At 39.2% G+C, this 20,269-nt stretch overlaps 1 protein-coding gene across 6 annotated transcripts in view; it reads left to right on the forward strand.

Moving 5' to 3' along the window:
- SGCD (sarcoglycan delta) overlaps positions 1 to 20,269 on the forward strand; it is a 649,492-nt gene that overhangs the window by 366,829 nt on the left and 262,394 nt on the right. For all 6 annotated transcript variants that reach the window (XM_032263793.1, XM_032263794.1, XM_032263791.1 and 3 more), the window contains one exon: positions 18,391 to 18,492. In XM_032263793.1, coding sequence (XP_032119684.1) covers positions 18,391 to 18,492 — 102 coding nt within the window. The remainder of the gene's footprint in view (positions 1 to 18,390; positions 18,493 to 20,269) is intronic.

The raw sequence follows: 20,269 nt of genomic DNA on the forward strand, positions 1-20,269 counted from the left end.
CCCTGAGGTTGAGGAGAGGGAATTGACACAAATTGTAGCTGACACAGTACACAGAGGCATACTTGCTGTCAATGCTTACTGACTCTTGCTACACACCCAAGTTCAAGTTCATGTTACCTCATTTTTGCATTTGTGCATGGACAACCAAACAGAGGGTGAGGCCTGAGCATTTGGCAGCCTCATTTGTATTTGGAGTCAACCACGGGGGACATTCGGGCTATTTCTTCTCCATTTCTCCTTCTCTCTCGAGAACAATCACTTCGGTAACCACCCCAGTGCCTTGCACATGGACTATGGTGAGTAGAATATGTTTTTATGATCCTCAAAATAAGAGCCAAATGCTACTTTATCCATTTAAAATGAGATTCACTGTTCTCTATGTGCCGTTGTTGCCAGATTTTCTTTTAATACCTGGTTTGGGCGCATTGCCACTAACATTCTTACCAACTTTGAGACAGAGCTCAGAGCAAGTGCACTGAGCTAAATCAAGATGAAAGAGGCAATAACCTGCTACCTAGTATAATGGCTTCTGCAGCCTGATGTTAAAGGCTTCAGGATTTGAAGGTTAATCTGCAGCAGCAGAAAGAAACTGTTAGTACTTCCCCTAGTCTGAAATTGACATCCCAGAAGCCAGCTCTTTCTAATAAACAGAGAAACAAACTCCAGTGAATCCCACATATCAAGCCTAGACCTACGGGAAATAACTCTGTGGGCTTCTGTCTGAATCCACTAAAGAACTCATACTCCAGCCGATGACATTGGCATTAAAGAAAAGGAAAATGTGAAATAATCCTAGCCTCAGAAATCAGTACCATTAACAGAAGGCCTTTCCCCCTCCCCCGAAAAGATAGAGCATGTGAAGACCACACCTCTATTTTTAGAATAAAGTAAGAGAAATAACATTTATGGAGCACATACAACAAGCCATGTACTACACTAGGTGACTTAAATATGTTGTTAAATACTTTACAGAGGAGGAAAGTGCAGCTAAAAGTATTAAGTGACTTGCCCAAGGTCATGTAAGAAAGAAAGAACACAACTGGCGTTTGAGAAGGGGTCTTTTCAGTACTGCTGCTGCTACTGCAATACTTTGTAAAAGACATTTATAAATTTGAAGTTAATGAAGAAAATATTGAGTTATTCCCTAAGCTAACACCTTCATTATAAAATTGCTTGTTAAACTTTGCATTCTTTCAAGCTATTTATACACCCCTCTTATCCAGATCCTCTGAAATGGCTTTTTTATATTTCTGGGACCTGATTTCATTCTCACATATATATCAGTCATGGTTACAATATGCAGTTTTTCAGACTTTCTTATGATAAGATATGGTATGATGAAAAAGGTAGCTTAAATGATAAAAGATGATTGAAGAGTTTTTCTCATATCCCCTTATAATGAATAACACACGGCCATTTATGTCGCAGTCGTTCTACCTGAGCCTGCTAATTTCCAGGGGTCATCTTGGTTAAATTAGTTTTTAATTTCAAAATATTGTTGCTGGAAATGTTCCCACTAGCCAATTCATATCCCCTGAATAATAGGATTTGAGCCAAAATTGAAAAGTGCTGGTAAAGTAAATGAGGAATATCTGTTACATAACCTTTGAAAACAAGCTTTTTTATTTTTTAACATAAAGGGTTTTACAAGTGTAAGAAGTTGTTACTGCAATGCAAGTGTCTGGCATTCCTGAGAAACAGAGGTACTCTTCAGAAGAATATTTTCCAGCTAACCTGAGGTCTCCATCGCCAGACCTTTCAAACATGGACTGAGGGCAGTTTTATTCTAAGTCTTCATTTTATGCATCTCTTTCTGCCACATTTTGAGAATAAGGGAGGCTTCTTGCTTGTTAACCTATCTGACATACTCATGTTGTACAGAATGTAGGAAAAAGTGAATCTTACTATTTCTTCCTTACACTCAAAGTATATAGAGAGAGCTATTAATAAAGGCGGGAAAAGGAAATGCCAGAGGGGTCTTCAAGATGTCTGTGTGGCCCTGCGCAGTGGCTCACACCTGTAATCCCAGCACTTTGGGAGGCTGAGGCAGGTGGATCACCTGAGGTCAGGAGTTCGAGACCCCATCCTGGACAACATGGTGAAACCCTGTCTCTACTAAAATAATTTCTACACAAAATAATTAGCCAGGCGTCCTGGTACACACCTGTAATCCCAGCTACTGGGTGGCTGAGGCAGGAGAATAGCTTGAACCCGGGACGTGGAGGCTGCAGTGATCATACCATTGCTCTCTAGCCTGGGTGGCAAAGCAAGACTCTATCTCCAAAAAAAAAAAAAAAAACCAAGATGGCTGTGTGGAGGTGCCAAGCATTTGCCTCCTCCACAAAGAAGAATAAAACAGCAGGTAAATTATCCCACACTGAAGGAGCCTCTGTGTGAGAACACTGAAACTCAGCAGGGAAGTGATATTGGAGCTTAGAGGCATGGAAGTATAGAGAAGAATGCAGCCAGCCCACCTGGGATCAGTTCAGAGCCAGAAAAAACTCCTCCGTGCAGGGAAAAGGTGACAGATCCCCAGCAGTTCATATTCCTACCAGGCACTCCTGCAATTCTAGTTATAAAAGAGCTCCTCAGCCTTTGCGAGTCCCGAGACTAGTACAGAGAGCTAACATGCAAGAGCAGCAATGTTCTAGGGAGGGAGCCCACACTGGGTCCCACATCTCTCCAAAGACCCTAGCAACTGTAGTTGCTTGATGCCATTTTGAGATCCCAGCTCTCAGCCAACTGTATCCTGCACTGACGCCCAAGAACCCCAGCATCTCCACATTTCTGGAGCCTCACTGACATCCCCTCATGGTTACCCAGAAAAATGTGTGTCACAGTGACAGTTGGAGCAACTGGTACATCTGGATTCTCAGCACTCTATCGCACATGATGTCCCTACACCTTGGGAAACAGGCAATGCAGGGTACAGCAGAAAGGCTGCCCCTCAGACAAAGGAAACTGAAGTGAGTGCTTCGAAAGACATTAGAACTACCTGCCTGAAGCCAATGCCACTGATAACAACCCTTCCTTCTGCAGTAGCAGGGTTGTGGTGCACCTGTACATGCCTTCAAGGGGTCTTGGGACTGTCGCTGCTGGCTGTTCTTTTGAAACCTGAGGACAGATCTGCTCTGCCTATAACCACCCCATGTGCACCATTCAGGAGCTAGAAGATCAACCAGCACCACCCACTTATGCAAATGTCTGCATCCACCATTGCAGGCCTGAGGACAGCATCATCTAACCTGCCACTGCCTGCACATATTATACAAGAGGCTGGGAATACACCTGTGTCCCACCTGCCACCATTGGCACCTGCACTTGCCTTCCAGGGTCATGAGGATGGACCCTACTTGCCTGCTGCCACCATGTGCATGTGCCTACTGAAGGATCTGGGACTGGTCTGCCCAGCCTGCAACCACCATAGATACCTAGCCACATATGCCACTTGGGGCCCTGGGGACTGGTCCCCCCAGCCAGACTGTACCACCACCGATGCCTATGTGCGCTCCTCAGGGTTTTAAGAATGGGTCCACTGCCCCTGTTACCACCACTGTTACCACATATGCCACCCAGGTGTCTGAGGACCCTCTGTCATCCAAGGCTACTTCTGCCACTGTCAGTACCCAAGGACACCACCTGGAGGCCTAAGGACAAGTTCACTCAGGCTTACTACCACCAGAGCTGGTATATGCTGCCAGGGACCTGAAGACTGGCATGCCCAGCCTGCTGCCATCATTATAAGTGTTTGAAGGCTAGTCCACCTGGGATCCCTGTCTCAAACAAAGCATCACCACAGCTTTCACTAAAAACTGGCCTAAGCCACTGACAGCCTGACTTACAGACACCATTCATGCTAATTAAAACTGAAGAAATAGTATAGAGGCCACACTACTGCACACACCCAGAATCAAAGCCAGAGCATTTTGATCAGTCAGCACTATAGATGCATGTAGAGGAAAAAACGTCTTTCCCTGTAGTAGGCAAGCCTTAAAATAGGAAAAAGCCACAATTACACCAGATGTGAAGATATCAATGTAAGCTCAGGAAACATTAAAAAGCAAGAAAACATGACATCTTCAAAGGAACACAATAATTCTACATACAAGTGCTTAACAAGAGAAATCTATGAAATACCTGAAAAAGAATTCAAAATAATATTAAAGCCAGTGAGATAGAAGAGAACAAACAATACAAAGAATACAGAAAAAAAATTCATAATCTGAATAAGAAATTACACATATATATGTGTATGTGTGTATGTGTGTACGTATACCAAAACAAACCACCAGAAATCTAGAGCTAAAGAATTCAATGAATAAAATAAAAATGGAAAGCTTTAACTGTAGATAAAATCAAGCAGAAGAAAGAATTTCTGAACTGGAAGACAGGTTGTTGTTGTTGTTGTTGTTTAATAACCCAGTTAGACAAAAAAAGAAAAAAGTGAAGAAAGTCTACCTGACATGGGACACCATGAATATTAGAATTTCGGGAGCTGGACAAGGCATAGAAAACCTATTTAATCATGTAATAGCTGAAAACTTCTCAATATTTACCAAAGGCATAAGCATCAAATAGAAGCTCAAAAATCCCCAAATGGATTCAACCCAACAAGGTCTTCTCCAAGGTGTACTATAGTCAAATTGTCAAAAGACAGAGAGATAATTCTAAAAACAGCAAGAGAAAAGTCACATATGAGGGAATTCCTTGTCAAACAGAAGTTTTCCCCATAAAAACCTTACAGGCCAGGAGAGAATGGGATGACATATTCAAAGTGAAGAAAGAAAAGTAAAAAATTGCAGCCAAGAATACTCTACCCAGCAAATCTATTGTTCCAAATTAAAAGAGAAATAAAATCTTTCTCAAAAAATCAAAACTGAGGAAATTTATCAGCACAAGACCAGTCTTCCAAGAAATGCTTAAATGAGTCTTACATCTGGAAGGAAGATTATGATATCTACCATCATGAAAACACACAAAAGTATAAAACTCACTGCTAGAGTAGATATGCAAATCAAAATGAGGAAGAAGTCAAACATTACCACTGCAGAAAACCACAAAACTACAAAAATAAACAATGAGAGAGGAAGAAAGGAACAAAGTGTATACAAAACCAGAAAACACCTGACAAAATGACAAGAAGAATTGCTATCAACAATAACCTTGAATGCAAATGGATCAAACTTTCTACTGAAAACATATAGACTGGTTGAATGGATTAAAAATAATAATAACTATATGCTCCCTACCAGAAACTCACTTCACCTGTATTGACACATGTAGATTGCAAGTGAAAGAATGGAAAAAGACAGTTAGCTTTATAGTTCTGACTGTGTGATGATCTGGGAGAAGTGGGGAGGAGAGAAACCAGTCATGTCTTTCTTCACTGAGCAATCAGGATTCTTCACAGATGCTGTGATTCCCCTTGCAGTATCCACTTGTTCTGTTCTGAGAACATGTGGATGAAATATGGGAAGAATATTAGAGCTTAGGAATGCAAGCAAAAGAGCAGCAATGGACATCTCCTCTGGACCACTGCTGCTTCTCTTTAGTTAAGGCTAAACATAATTGTGTAAATTGGTGACACATCAGAAAGACTGGGAGTATATTTGATGCCAACTTCTGGAAGGCCAGTTTGGACACTGTAACTTAAGGAAATGGCCAAATTAATAGATAAGATAGCACTAGTGCCAGGCATAGGCAAACTAGCTTTCATATTTCTAAACTTATCCCTGGAAACCTTTCTCACAAATATCAAAACAGCACTGGGCCCTTTGAGGCTGTAACTTGAAGTCTCATAAAAGACACTGTCATGTACAACTGACAACTTTTCCAAATGAAAATAGAAGACAGGACAGGTGGCTCCCTTGAGGTGCATAACCCATGAAAGAATCTGTTCTGGGAGTGATTTTCAGAATTTTTCAGTATTTTTAGTATCACTCAAGCCAGCATCTTAATCGGACTTTACTGGTGGAAAGCACTCATCCAGCAGCAGGGATTGCCATGGTAGGAATTTAATCTGAACACTTGGCATAGGCCTAATCATATTTCACTTATTTTCTTTTTATGTGTCTTCTTAAGATAAATGAGTCCCCTCCTTTATCAACAATAGCTCAGGATTTATAAGCTCACATTTTTCACCTAGGACAGGAGATGTAGCAACTTGCACTTTATTATCCATCTCTCATTTTCTTCCCTTCAAACAATCGATAAATTCCCCACAAATGTCTCTTTTTAAAGGTTACTTACAAGTTTCTGTTTCAGAACAATGTGCTGGCATTGGTTTTTATCCCTGAGCCCTTTCTGAATCTAAGTGCTGATTTAGAGTGACTTGCAAGAGTTTTTGCAAGAATTTCTTGGGCAAAGCTACAGTTCACACAAGAGGCCCCAAATGTAGCCTGAGTCGTGGGCATCAGTTCCTGACAACAACTAACATTAGTTGTTGTCCAGGTAGCATCTCATTCCTGTGCATCATAGAATAGGACTTTTTACAAGTAGAAATGACCTTAATGTTTCTTCTGTGCAACTACGCATTATGGGTGAGAGGAAGCAGATTCAAAGAGGCTAGGTTTGTCTGTGTTTGACCTGACAGCTCGAGGAAGGCTTGAGAACAGAAGTGCTATACTCTTCCTGTAATTCCATGGAATGTGCCTAAAATTCCTCAGAATCATCCCTTGAGGATACTCTTTAATGTCTAGAAGTAGACAGCAATTCCCATGCTGACCCAGCTGTTTTCCTGGATGGCCAGCAAGCAGAGCACTGTTCTGTGTAAGTAGTATTCAGGGTTTGTTAACTTTTAAGCCAGACTCTACTCTATGTGGAAGCTGTAATTGTGATTCTTTTTGGCTAATAGAGACTTTTCACCTATAAGTCAAAATGTACTGTGTTCTCTGAGTCAGAGAATAAGACATGAGATTGGGATAAAACAGATAGCTATAATACTTGCCCCTACCTGCTGGAAGCTTGCAATTTAGAAAAAGAAAAATAATGGGATAATGTAGCCAAATATGCAGTGGTTCATAAAGCATCAGCTCTGAGCTGACGATGAATTGCTCGTTTTTCACGAGCCAAACCAGTCATATGTAGGGAAATATAGTCCTACACGTGCCCAAAGGAATATAGAGCAGCAAAGTGCTTAAAATGGTGACTGCTTTGTCGTCTGTGTCCCTGAGTGACCACTCTGTTAACCTTCCACAGATGTGTAGCTTGGGTGGAAAAATAAATCTTTGTTCTTCAAAGCCACTGCGATTTGTGTTGTCTGTTACCATAGTATATCCTAACTTCTTTTGACTGATCAGCATGGATTATCTGATTTCATCCTCAATTTAGAAGTTAGAATTATGTTGACTACCTAAATGTTCATATGCAGAGCATGACCTTAGAAAGCATACCAGGAAGTGGCTGAGGCAACACTCTAACCTTGCAGTCTGGTTCCAAAGCTTATGTTGTTAGCCAGGATATCAAAATGCTCTCTCTCATTCTCTTTCTCACTCTCTTGTGGACTTTGTTTGTCTGTGTGTGTGTGTGTGTGTGTGTGTGTGTGTGTGTGCGCGCGCTCACATCTTTTCTCCTGTTACAGATGAATGATGGTTTCTAAAGAGAATCAAGGAAGACTTCCCAAAGAAATTGATAGCTAAGCTCTAAAGGAAAAGTAGAAACTAGACAATTCAGTGATAAAGAAAATTAAAATTATTCCCTCTGTGTGTGTGTTGGGGCAGGGATAATCCCCGTTCTTTGATTTACTCACACCCAGGACAAATGTAGAGCAAAGAATTCCTGTTCATACATTACTGTTGGACACCATGAAATATGGAATGTGTTCAAATACAGTGGCCCTGAATCCGTAAATCATTAAACCTTATGAGATTTTATAAAACAGGTGAGAAATTACAGTTTTGATCCACTGAGGCACCAAAGCAATCTCACAGTTACATGTCTTGTATGCTCTCTTATGCACGGCTTCTCTCTCTCTCTCTCTCTCTCTCTCTCTCTCTCTCTCTCTTTCTCTCTCTCTCTTTCTCTCTCTCTCTCTCTCTCTCTCTCTCTCTCTCTCTACACACACACACACACACACACACACACACACACACACCACATCTAACCAGTATATGTGGTTTCACATTATGGTAACTAGAGAAAGGAAACTATATATCAACATCAGTGATCGAAGAAAGAAAGAAAATATGAACGAAGTTGAGATTACATGCCAAATGACAAAAAGGATCAGCACCTGTGACCCAGACACTGATGGGGTCTTCTGGGTCTCTCCCTTACTGTTGTGTTAATCATGCAGGACTGATAAAGTCACCATTTATAATGCTCCCTGGAAAAGAAGACCAGTAGCTGCCTTAGTCGCCTGTCACACAGTTTAATTGCCTTGATCACAACACATTCCCTGTGTCTTATTCAGCTCTGGCTTGCTTCACTCTAGAAACCCTTCATCAAATTGGACTTTAATGGAAACAGAGCATTGCCAGCATGTTCTTTTAGTAACCCCACACAAAGTGTGGACAAATAACAGTCATCTTTTACCCTCTTTAACCTACTACCTCTTTCCCCAAGCACATATCTCTGAGTCAGTTCTCTTTATGGATGTGGGGAACTCCAAAGTACATCATGGTATATCTCCCGAACTGGATTGCTTTTTTCCTGTGAATGCCATATTTCTGTTACTTAAAAAAATAAAGAAAAAAACCATCTCGTTAGGGTTATATTTGTATGCTGTCGGATTCACTCATTTTAAGTATACAACTGAGTGATTTTTAGTAAATTTGTCATTACGCAGCTACCACTACAATCTAATTTTAGAGCATTTCCATCACCTCAGTAAAATCCCTTGAGGCCATTTATAGTCTTCTCATTCTCACTCTCAGCCCTAGACAACAACTAATCTACTTTCTGTCTCTGTAGATTCGCTTTTTTGGGCAATATGTAAATGAGATCATGCAATATGTGGTCTTTTATGTCTGTCTTCTTTCATTTATCATAATTTTTTGATGTTTGTTCATGTTATAGCATCTACCAGAATTTCATTGATTGCTAAATAGTATTCCATTGCATGGACAGATAATATTTTATCCAATCATCAGTTAATAGGCATTTAGGTGATATCCACATTCTGGCTCTGATGAATTATGTTGCTATGAACATTTATGTATAAGTCTTTGTGTGGACATAGGTATTCATTTATCTTGGGCAGAGAACCTAGAGTGGAATTGCTGTGTCATATGGTAACTCTATGTTTAACTTCTTAACAGGCAGGCCCTTTTCCAAAGTAACTGCACCGTTTTATATTCCCTTTAGTGGTGTATGAGAATGCGTGGCGTGGTATTTCTATGTCCTCGCCATAGGATTGAGAAGAGTATTGCTGGCCAAGGGAAGGACATGGAACATTTACAAAGATTCAAAAAGGGAAGGGGTTTGGGAAAATGGTGAGGATATTCTGTGATAGAGTGAAGGGAGATTGGTGAGAGGCAAGGATGGAGAATTGAGCAGGTGCAGTCATGAATGTGCTAAAGATTACACTAAGAAGTTTGTTCTTTACTTTTGTTGCTATTGTTCTGTTACGTGTTAATGTCTGAGGAGCTGCAAAGAAGATGGTTCAATATTCCAGTGGTAGAAGTGACCAATATTTATAATGAGAAGAAAGCTAAAGCAGTCTCCAAATTTATAATAGTCTAATACTATTTAAAAGTATTTCTCAACTTTTAAAAAATTCACTGCCCCTCTCTCCAGAGGATGTTTAGACATTTTTCCCTGTTTTTCACCCTATGAAATGTTGACATTAAAGATATACTGTGTATATACTTTATATGTAAATATATTTATCCTTTCTAAATTAAAAGAGTAAACATTTTTTATGCTTCCAACCTCCCAGTAACCAATTTTTATCCACTGGGGGCTATATGCCCCTGGTTGGAAATACATGCTCTAATAAATTGGAATCTGATGTAGGAGCAGGTATAGATGTTAATATTTTTGTAATTCCCCACACTACCTTTCAAAATTCAACTATTCGGAATGAGTGAGTTCTATCACTCTACAGATATTTTCTGAGCACATACTATTTACCAAGCCATGTTTTAGGAACTGAGACTACAGTAATGAGTGAATCAGTCAAAAATCCCACCCCTCATGAAGATTACATTCTTCCACAATCTGTATATAATTGTTTCACTCTTGGATCCAAACTACGTAATGCCTGCCATTAAAACTGCTCCAACAAGAGATTATCTTTAGACTTGTTTATTAAAACAGGTCTTGGCATTACTTCAAGCCTGAAAATATGCTGACAGAATTAAAAACCCATCTGATGCTGATGCAGGGGGAAAATCAGAGGAGCAAGAAAATAGCACTTTTTTCTGTAAATAGATTTTATTAGTGAGAAAATCTGTATTACACATATATCAAAATATCAAAAATTGCACAATAGGGCTGCAACCTACTCATCTCACAACCACCAACGTTTGCCTTTTTCTGAATAAACATATGCGCGCCAGTGTTTTTATATCAATGTTTAGTCTGCACAGCTCTCTAGGAGTCTCGGGCATGGGGTGGATCCTGGAACAGATCAGAAATGCCTTTTCAGGAGTGTCCAGTGAAATGTGAAAAATAGCATAATAGCAGTGTTCAGCCCCATTCCACAAGAACCAACAGGAAGTCCACCTCACTCAGGATTTTGCAGACATCCTAGTATCTTACCCCTCACCAGTGGGAAGGCCTCTGGGGAGACTGGTCGCTGCCCTGCACTGGCCAGGCTGAGAGAACTCTGGTCCCACCCACATGATCCCTGGAGGCCCAGATGTTCCACCATCCCTCTGCCACTCCTGGAGAAGGAAAACTTTGGTGAGGCTGGAGTGCTATAACCATTTCCTTTTAAAGCCTTAACCCCTCCTGTGGACACTGGCAGGAAAATGGTCTCTAGACTTCGTGGGAGGCCCAGATCATTTGTCTACCACCCCCCACCCATCCCAATGGGAAAATATCTCTTCTGCTTCCTTCCTTCCTTTCCCAGCACATCTAGCACAGTTCATTCAATGAGCTTCAATAAGATTACAAAAGACAGGGAACCTCACTGCTGTTAGGCTGCTGCTGCTTCATTCTCAAAGTCTCTAAGCCAAGTAATTACAGAGCTAAAGAACCCATTTGAAATGGTGACAAAAGGAGTCAGGGGTGGGAGATATGAAGAAAGAAACAAATTATGAGGAAAGAAACAACCTTTCAGTCTATTGCCCTGCTATTCTGAATTCTCTTTATTTTATACTCATCTTATAGAAGACTATTCAAAACAGCCAACCAGCCTAGACCAGATAAAGAATGAAGAGCAAATGCCATCGTCCTTGGACCATCCCAGAGGGTGGTTCCTCAGATCCCACCTACTTGTGTCCCCCTTCCCCTTCCCCTGTTCCCAGCCTTTTTCTTTTCTGAAGGATGTAGTGGGGGGCTTAGGGGAGACTCTAAATTAGACTGGATAAATAATAGGATTTGCTCTTGTGTTTTTCAAAACTCCTATTTTAAGTGAGCACCACACCCAGTATGGGAATAGTCACTGGTGATCCTGCGATGAACAGGATGTTCAGAAGCCTTGTCTGCACTGGGATTACAGTGGAAGCCTGGTCTCCTACTTCTGTCTCAAATGTACCTCACAGACTTCAGGACCATCACTGGACAGCGCGTATTTAGTCCAGACTTGCTATCCTCCTATTGGGCTATTAGACTTTTCATGCTTGTCTTAAAGAAAATTAGTTTTACCATTTAAAAAAGGAAAATAAAATATCGTCTGTTTTTTATTACTTTTTCTAATGACTCTAATTAGGAATGATATTCATTCATTCTCTATCTCACTCTAACTTTTTTGGAGATAGGATTTTGCTGTTGCCCAGGCTGGAGTGCAATGGCATGATCATAGCTCACATTCCTTGGCTCAAGTGATCTTCCTACCTCAGCCTCCTGAGTAGCTGGGACTATAGGCATGTACTACCATCACCAGCTAATTTTTTATTTTATTTTGTAGAGACAGTATCTTGCTATCTGTCCAGGTTGCCCTTACACTCCTGGCCTCAGCGATCTTCCTGCCTCAGCCTCTCAAAGTGCTGCAATTACAAGCATGAACCATTGTACCTGGCCTGATTCTCAATCTCCTAAATACCTTTTTTACATCTTATTGGGAGAGAAATTGTGGTTCATAATTGACTGAAAATTTCAATCTTAATAATACCCAAAACTTCTTAGCAGTAAGAGGTGAAGTGTTTTTCAGTAAAGCTGATCTCAAGGTTCTTTGATGGGTTTCCAATCCAGTCTCATTGTTCCAAAGCTATAAAGGAGATTCTATAAATGTGGGAACATATTAATTTTTGGCTACTCTAATCAGCTTTGTATTATATTTTAGAAATAGAAGCTAGTAACAAAAATTCACACTATTTGATAGAACTTTCCCACCAGATACCATTAGGCTGACCTAGAGACAGGGAAGTGTGCTAGAAAAATGAAACTGATCATGGGCAAGAATAGGAAATCTTGCAAGCAGAAAAATGATAGAGACTTAGCATGTTTGGGGTGAGTTTCATGCCATGAGATATATGTGAGGAAAGAGTAAATTACTTCTTGCAAAAGAGATACTTGGGTTGGATTAGATTATGTTTCTCAAACTATGGTCATTTCTGTACCTCCTTCACTGTTTTTCATTTGTGGGATACCTCCTCTATTATAAAGTATCTTGCAGGATGGGATTTGGAGGAGCCTTCTCTTTTTGTAACTCGTCATGGCACACAACACACGATTACGCACACAGTGGGCTCTCCAAAAATAGCAGAAGATTTCTTCTGATTATGTTTCTGGGGATGGGTGGATGTTGGGTTATAGTTAGGATCTCCTAGACCCTGGGAAGTTATAATAAAGGTATCTACCATAAAAATGAATGGTGTTAGGTTTAGAATTGAGAATGATTCTATCTATTAATATCACTGACTGCTGTTATCTAATAAGCTAAAGTCAAAGTGACATTAATAAGAAACCCAGCAGTAACTATAAGGATATTTCTTTTGTGTATATTGAAGATTGGTTTACCCTTAGCTATTATCCTAATGACTATGAGTATAAAGTCTGAATTGGAAAGACTTGAATTCAAATTCCTAGTTCTGTCATTAGCTAGCTGTGTGATTTTGAGCAAGTTACTTACCAACAAATTTGCTCACTTGTAAAATAAGGAAAATAATAACTATCTCATAGGATTATTGAAGAGATGACATGGGATAATTTGTATGTAGCACTTAGTATATGAGATATAGTATATATTCTGGATAAATGTTGAATTTTAAAATAAATCACCAAGGAAAGATTTATTTTTTGTTACTTAAGGTATTTTTAAATTACTATTGGTGTTTCTAAAAGATTATAGAAAATTAAAACATACAGGCCAGGCGCGGTGGCTCATGCCTGTAATCCCAGCATTTTGGGAGGCTGAGGCAGGTGGACCACCTGAGGTCAGGAGCTTGAGATCAGCCTGGCCAACATGGTGAAACCCCATCACTACTAAAAATGAAATAATTAGACAGGCATAGTGGTGGGCACCAATAATCTCAGCTACTCAGGAGGCTGAGGCAGTAGAATCACTTGAATCTGTGAGGCGGAGGTTGCAGTTAGCTGCGATCATGCCATTGCACTCCAGCCTGGGAGACAAGGCAGAAAAACTCTGTCTCAATAATTAAAAAAAAAAAAAAAATTAGAAAGTACAGATAAGAAAAAAGGGGAAAGTAGAAAGCACTCATAACTCAGACATGCAAAGATGTTAAATATTAACATTTGAGTATATTTTCCCCTAGAATGTTTTCCCAACAAAATTTCCTTGAGAATTTTTTGTTATATCTACATGAGTATATGTGTATATATGTATCAATGTGTCTGTGTGTGTGTGTATATATATAAAACAGTTATTTTTAAACAGGCTTTTATATATACGTATATATTTCTTCAACTGTTTCAGTCAATAAAGCATTATGAATATTTGCCTGTAATGTTACATATTTCTCTGCAAAAACTATATCATATTTCCTTATAGTGTGTTCAGTTATTTTAACATGCAACTTTAGATGGTTTTTATTTTTTCTTTTTTTTTTTTGAGACGGAGTTTCACTCTTGTTACCCGGGCTGGAGTGCAATGGCGCGATCTCGGCTCACCGCAACCTCCGCCTCCTGGGTTCAGGCAATTCTCCTGGCTTAACCTCCTGAGTAACTGGGATTACAGGCATGCGCCACAATGCCCAGCTAATTTTTTGTATTTTTAGTAGAGACGGGGTTTCACCATGTTGACCAGGATGGTCTTGATCTCTTGACCTCGTGATCCACCCACCTCAGCCTCCCAAAGTGCTGGGATTACAGGCTTGAGCCACCGCGCCCGGCTTTATTTTTTCTCTTATTAACTGACATGGTGACTCTAAAGCTAAACACGTTCATATTTACACAGTAATTTCATTATGATGAAATCCAATAAGTGACATAGTAATTTTCAGTAACAAAAGAAAAACTGAGGTAAATCATGAAAAGCACAGAGTATAGTAAGGCAGTCATCAATAAATGTTAAGAAAAGGGCATATAAGAAAAGAAGGAGTTGTTTGAAATAGACTTGCTTTAAAACCCTAAATATAAGCTTTTATTTAAGAGTATTTAGGAGTTCTTGTTTGTTTTGTAATCGTATCATGCATGTCATCATATGCATGTAAACATATCAATGTCTTCTGACCTCAGTGGGGAAAAATGTAGCATGCAGTCAGATGAAGCAGCTCAGTCAGTTTACAGAAGTCAGGTTTAGTGTTTGTTTCTGTGAGAAGGTTTTCCTCTCCAGCTATCAGAAATGATGACTAATAATCCAAAAGAAGAGCTAATCCATCTGTCTATTTTGGGAGGGTTGGAGGTGCCTTTGGATATTTGCACTGTCGTCTTTCACGTTGTTGCAGGTTTCACCTGCTGCGGGTGAGACACGTGCCATGTCCCCCAGCCTGTTGCCTCTCAAACTGGGTTTGATTGCCCAGTTGGATTCTCTTGGCAGAGCTATGTCCATGAGTGCCAGAATAGAAATATACAGATGGCACACTATCCATGGAGGAACAATTTTGACCTGCAGGAACTGTTCTGATCCACAGGCTGAAGCACATTTATGAAGACAGGATGGGCAAAAGTACCCATTTTCCACTTAGTCATTCAACCCCTTGTGGCAGTCATACTGAACATGTTGGGGTATACAGCACAATGGCAATGCCAGACAGAAGAAGCTGCAGGAGGCTAAAATTACATAGATAACATAGTAAAGGAGGTTGGGTGGAGACTGTGCAAACTAGAGACCGTATGGTGTCTTCAGGGAGGGGCAGCTGCTGCTCACCTCAGTGGACGCTGGCAATGTAAGGGCAGACCCAGCATGGCTATTCCTGTTTTCATGAGAAACTAGAAACGTGCATTTTTCATTCATATATTTTGTCTTTCATATGTTATTAGAAAATAGAGAAAACATAAGAAATAACAAAGCTTATTTGTAATGTGTGTATATACACACCACACATACACACACACATACACACACACACACATATTCCTGGGAGGAAAAAAACGGTGGAGAGACAAAAATAGAAATTTGACTTCTTTGAGCATTTGTTATTTTGTAGATTTGACTTTGGTGTCACATACATAGCTTACAAATCTATAAAACAAAATTGTACTTTAAAAAGCAGGCATGAAAAAATGAAGGGAAAAAATGAAACAATTGAACCTCACTGAGTATCATGGTAACAGCATAACTCCACAGAAAGGAGTTATTTCAAGTGACTTTGAAATTTCACAGTTTGACTGTATTTTCCTAGTAGAATATACTTGATAGATTTAAAAAATGAACACATTTTAAATTGTTTTTTATTAACCATAATGTTAGTGCAGTAGTGGCACTGGTGTTCTGAAACTATTTTGTGTGTGTTGTGAGTTAAATGAATAATCATGTTTGTATTATTCAGAAAAGGGATTTTTGGTATAAAAGAAAGGTAGTGACATTATAAAATCCATGAGATGAGATGGAAATCTTCAAGTCCTGAATTTGAATTAAAGTTTCATGTTAAATTATATTATTTTTACTAAACACATACACACACACACACACACACACACACACACACACACAATTTTCCAGTTCTGACCACAGAAACAAAAGCTCACCTAGTAACAATCAGTATCCATAGCTCCCAGTTGTGGTTTCTAAATACCACTTTGCACTGAAATGAGCCAGGGCTTCTTACTAAAAATGGCTGATTGCAGTCCTAGGGCAGGACTGTAGGATCACCCTATAACATCTCATACAGAAGCCAGAGGGCCATCAAAGACCACCAGGCTATATTGAAAGGATGCAGGAGTCAACTTGAAAAAACTTGCCTGAAGTAGGGAAATTCGGAAATTACAGGGACAATAATTGGGCTAGAATAAAACAAATCAAAATGTTTATAGTCATTGTTAAAAGGTAAAAACCTCATTGGTTTGGAAGATACTAGATGGAAGAGGTTAGGTGACCAATTCAGTGTTTTGAAGATCAACAATAAAGGAGGGAAAATCCAGCTCTGTCAATTCCTCTATAAACTATAATTTAGAGTTAACAAATAGTTGATGAGATAAAATTTCTCTGGTTGGAATTCTCAGCTAGTAAATTAAGAAGAAATTAATATAATTAGGATATAACCAGTTGGTAACCTCTGGTGAAATCATGGATCCTCTAGGCAAAAGGTACACATGGATAACCTCATGGCAAAAAATGTTATGTGCCTACTGATAGAAGAGTATCCCATGAAGTAAGTAAAAAAAAATGCCCCCCACTCCACCTCAAAGATGTTCATGTATAATCTCAGAACCCATGAATATACAACATTACATGGAAAAAGGGAACTGAGATTGCAGATAGAATTACAATTACTGATCAGGTGATCTTAAAATGGGGAGATTATCCTGGATTATCCAGATATGCCCAATGAAATCACAAGGGTCCTTGAAAATGGAAAAAGGATGCAGAAGATTTAGCGTCAGAGTGATTTTATGTGAGAAAAACTCAGTCAGCCACTGCTGACTTTGAAGATGGAAGTGTGGCCATGAGCCCAGGAGCCAAAAAGAGGAAGGAAATGGATTCTCCCTTTAGAGCCTCCAGAAGGGGACATAGCCTTTCTGACACCTTCATTTTAGCCCATTGTGTCCTCGTCAGACTTCTAACACACAGAAATGTAAGATAATAAGTTGGTGATGTTTTAAACCATTTAGTTAGTTGTGTTATTTGTTACTGTAACAATAGAAAACTAATATACCCCATTTCCTAGGATATATTCTTTCTAGAAAATTACACCTGAATCTGATCAAGCCTCTCGATGTAACTATTTAGGGGAAACATAACGAACAGAGGAACACATCATGTGATATTATGGAAATGTTCAGCAAAACGTAAACTCTGGGAAATTCTATCTTTAAAATGACATTTATCAAATAAAGTATATGTGTGTATATTTATGTATGTGTGGCTGTATGAGAGAAAAACTGACTGACTGGACATTTTAGGAAATGACCTATTACTTTATGTAGCAAACAATTGCTGTAACGAACTTAATTCAAATCAGCAAATTATAGAAAGATAAAGCATATTAGTGAAATTTGAACACTGACACTGGGTGTTTGATATTAAGGAATGATTGTTACTTCTGGAGTATGTGTGTGATAATGGGATTGTGATTACATTTAGACAAAGAAGAGGAGTGTAGGTTGCTGTAATGGATAACAGTAGCCATAAATGGATAATTGTTGAAGATGAGTGAGGTACATATGTGTTTGCTATCTGTTCTTTCTACTTTTGGATATACTATTTCCATTACAAAATATTAGCAACTAAATTGACTTTGTTTTTTTTTTTTTTTCAATATTAGCAACAAACTTGACTCTTTAAATGTTTTGTGACTCAAATACACGTGTCCAAAGTCTGGATTTAATCAACAGACTGCCAGCTTGAACTCTCTGTAGAGTTTTGGGAATAGAATCTTTCACTTTTCCTGGAGAATTATCCTTTTCCCTCCTCCTACTTACCTTCTTCCTCCATTCTTTCTGTGCTGCCTAGCAAAAACGACCTCCCCCATCTGTGTATGTGAATGACTAGGAGGCATTACAAATTGCTTGGAATATAATTTTCTTAGAATGAGTAAAAGAGGTAATACGCATAACTGCACTGAAAATACCTCCTAGTATTTTACATGTTCTTTGGATGCCCACCCTCATTCCACACCTTCAAAAAAAAAAAAGAAGGCAGTAACTTTCCATTTTTGACAGCCTGAGGTATTTTGAAATTTTGACTGATCATATCTTCCTTGTGATCTCTGTGTTCTATTTCAGGATGGAATGGGAAACTTGAGGATCACAGAAAAAGGTCTAAAGCTAGAAGGAGACTCCGAATTCTTACAACCTCTCTACGCCAAAGAAATCCAGTCCCGACCAGTAAGTTTCTGCTGAAAGAAGGCATTATTGTTGCTCTAGAATCTAAATCTGGAGGAATTGATCTTGCTATCAGCTGAGTACAGAGGATTGGGGTGGGGAGTAATACTGGTAATAAGATGAACTCACTTTCACTTCTGAATCTTCAAGTATCATCACAGCATTGGTGCTGTCGGCAAGTGCAATGACCTCTCTGAGCCTCTTTTCATTCCTGCTGAATAGAAGGTAACAACCCCTGCTACCCAACTTTATAGATTGTACTGCAAATAAGGCAAGACAGTAAATGTGGAGAAGCCATAAATACTGTAAGAATGCAAGATAATATTGCTCTTTATTTTATTCATCAAGTGCTTTAAAGCCATTTTTAGAAACATAGAACTAAAGAACTAGAATTTCGATTTTCATTAAGACTTTACACTATGTAGACAGTGTTGGTTAGAATCAGTTCAATATCAAGCTGAGTGTGGTGGCTCACTCCTGTAATCCCAGCATTTTGGGAGGCCAAGGTGGACAGATCACCTGAGGTAGGAGTTTGAGACCAGCCTGGACAACATAGTGAAATCCCATCTCTACTAAAAATATAAAAAATTGCCAAGTGTAGTGCTGGACACCTGTAGTTTCAGCTACGGGGGAGGCTGAGGCAGGGGAATTACTTGAACCCAGGGGATGGAGGCTGCAGTTAGCCGAGATCATGCCACTGCACTCCAGCCTGGGTGACAGTGAGACTCCATCTCAAAAAAAAAAAAAAAGGAGAGAGAGAGAAAGAATTCAATATCAGTAGCTACATTCTGAAATGGTATTTAAATCATCAAGACAGAATATATACCCTGCTGTAGGCACATTGCTGCTTTGCATGCAGTATCATTATCTAATTTAGGTTCACAGATTTATCCACTGGGGTGGGGACTATTGTTGCCTCTATTTTATAGATTAAAGAATTGAGGCTTGGAGACGTTTCATGTCAAAAGCTTCATACTTGTAGCAGGACAAAGATTTCAAGCCTTCACTGTTAACTGTTATTTCCTTCCTAAGCTTTTCTTTCATTCCTTCTTTACCTTTTTATTGCTGTAGCAGTGATTCCTACATATCTTGCCTTTGTTAACCACTGTTATCCAAATTTTGTGGGGTATTTTTTAGTGGTTTTGATTTTTGATTGGTTGGTTTCATTTGCTTAGTTTTTGTTTTTGGTTTTTAGTGGGGTGGTAGAATTTGTTGGTTGAAAAGGATTATTAATGCATTTGCTCTGCCTCGGATTGATCCCCCTTCACCTGTCAGCAAGGCATAATGTGAAAGTTCCCCCAAAGCATTACTTGCATTATGTGCATTGATTAGCAGAATTATTGAAATTCAGCAACTTGGTGCAGTGGTTAATTTTATCTGAATGTTATCCAAAGTCTTGAATTGTATTGAACTGGAGCCACTACTAAATTGCAATTAAGTTTATTTTCTTGCGTGCTTAGTAAAAGAGAGAGAGCCAGGATGTTAAAAGCATCAAAGATAGCAAATGAATTTAGCCATACAATGATTATTTATAAAATGTAACTGGAACCTATAGCACATTGGCTTGGGTACTTAAAGTATGCAGAGAATTATGAACATATTTCCTGTCATTGAGAAACCTATACCCTAGAAGGAGTAATAAGATGACCCTGTAATGTGGAGAGTCAGATGATAATTCTGCCTTGGAATGAACAGAGACAGTTTTAAGTATTTTAAAAATACCTGTTATATGCATTGCTCTTAATTTGTGTCTTGTTTTCCCAACCTGGCAATTTGGTTA

Source organism: Sapajus apella, unplaced genomic scaffold (assembly GCF_009761245.1).
Source record: "Sapajus apella isolate SASKATOON/1434 unplaced genomic scaffold, GSC_monkey_1.0 scaffold138, whole genome shotgun sequence".
Taxonomy (NCBI): Eukaryota; Metazoa; Chordata; class Mammalia; order Primates; family Cebidae; genus Sapajus; species Sapajus apella.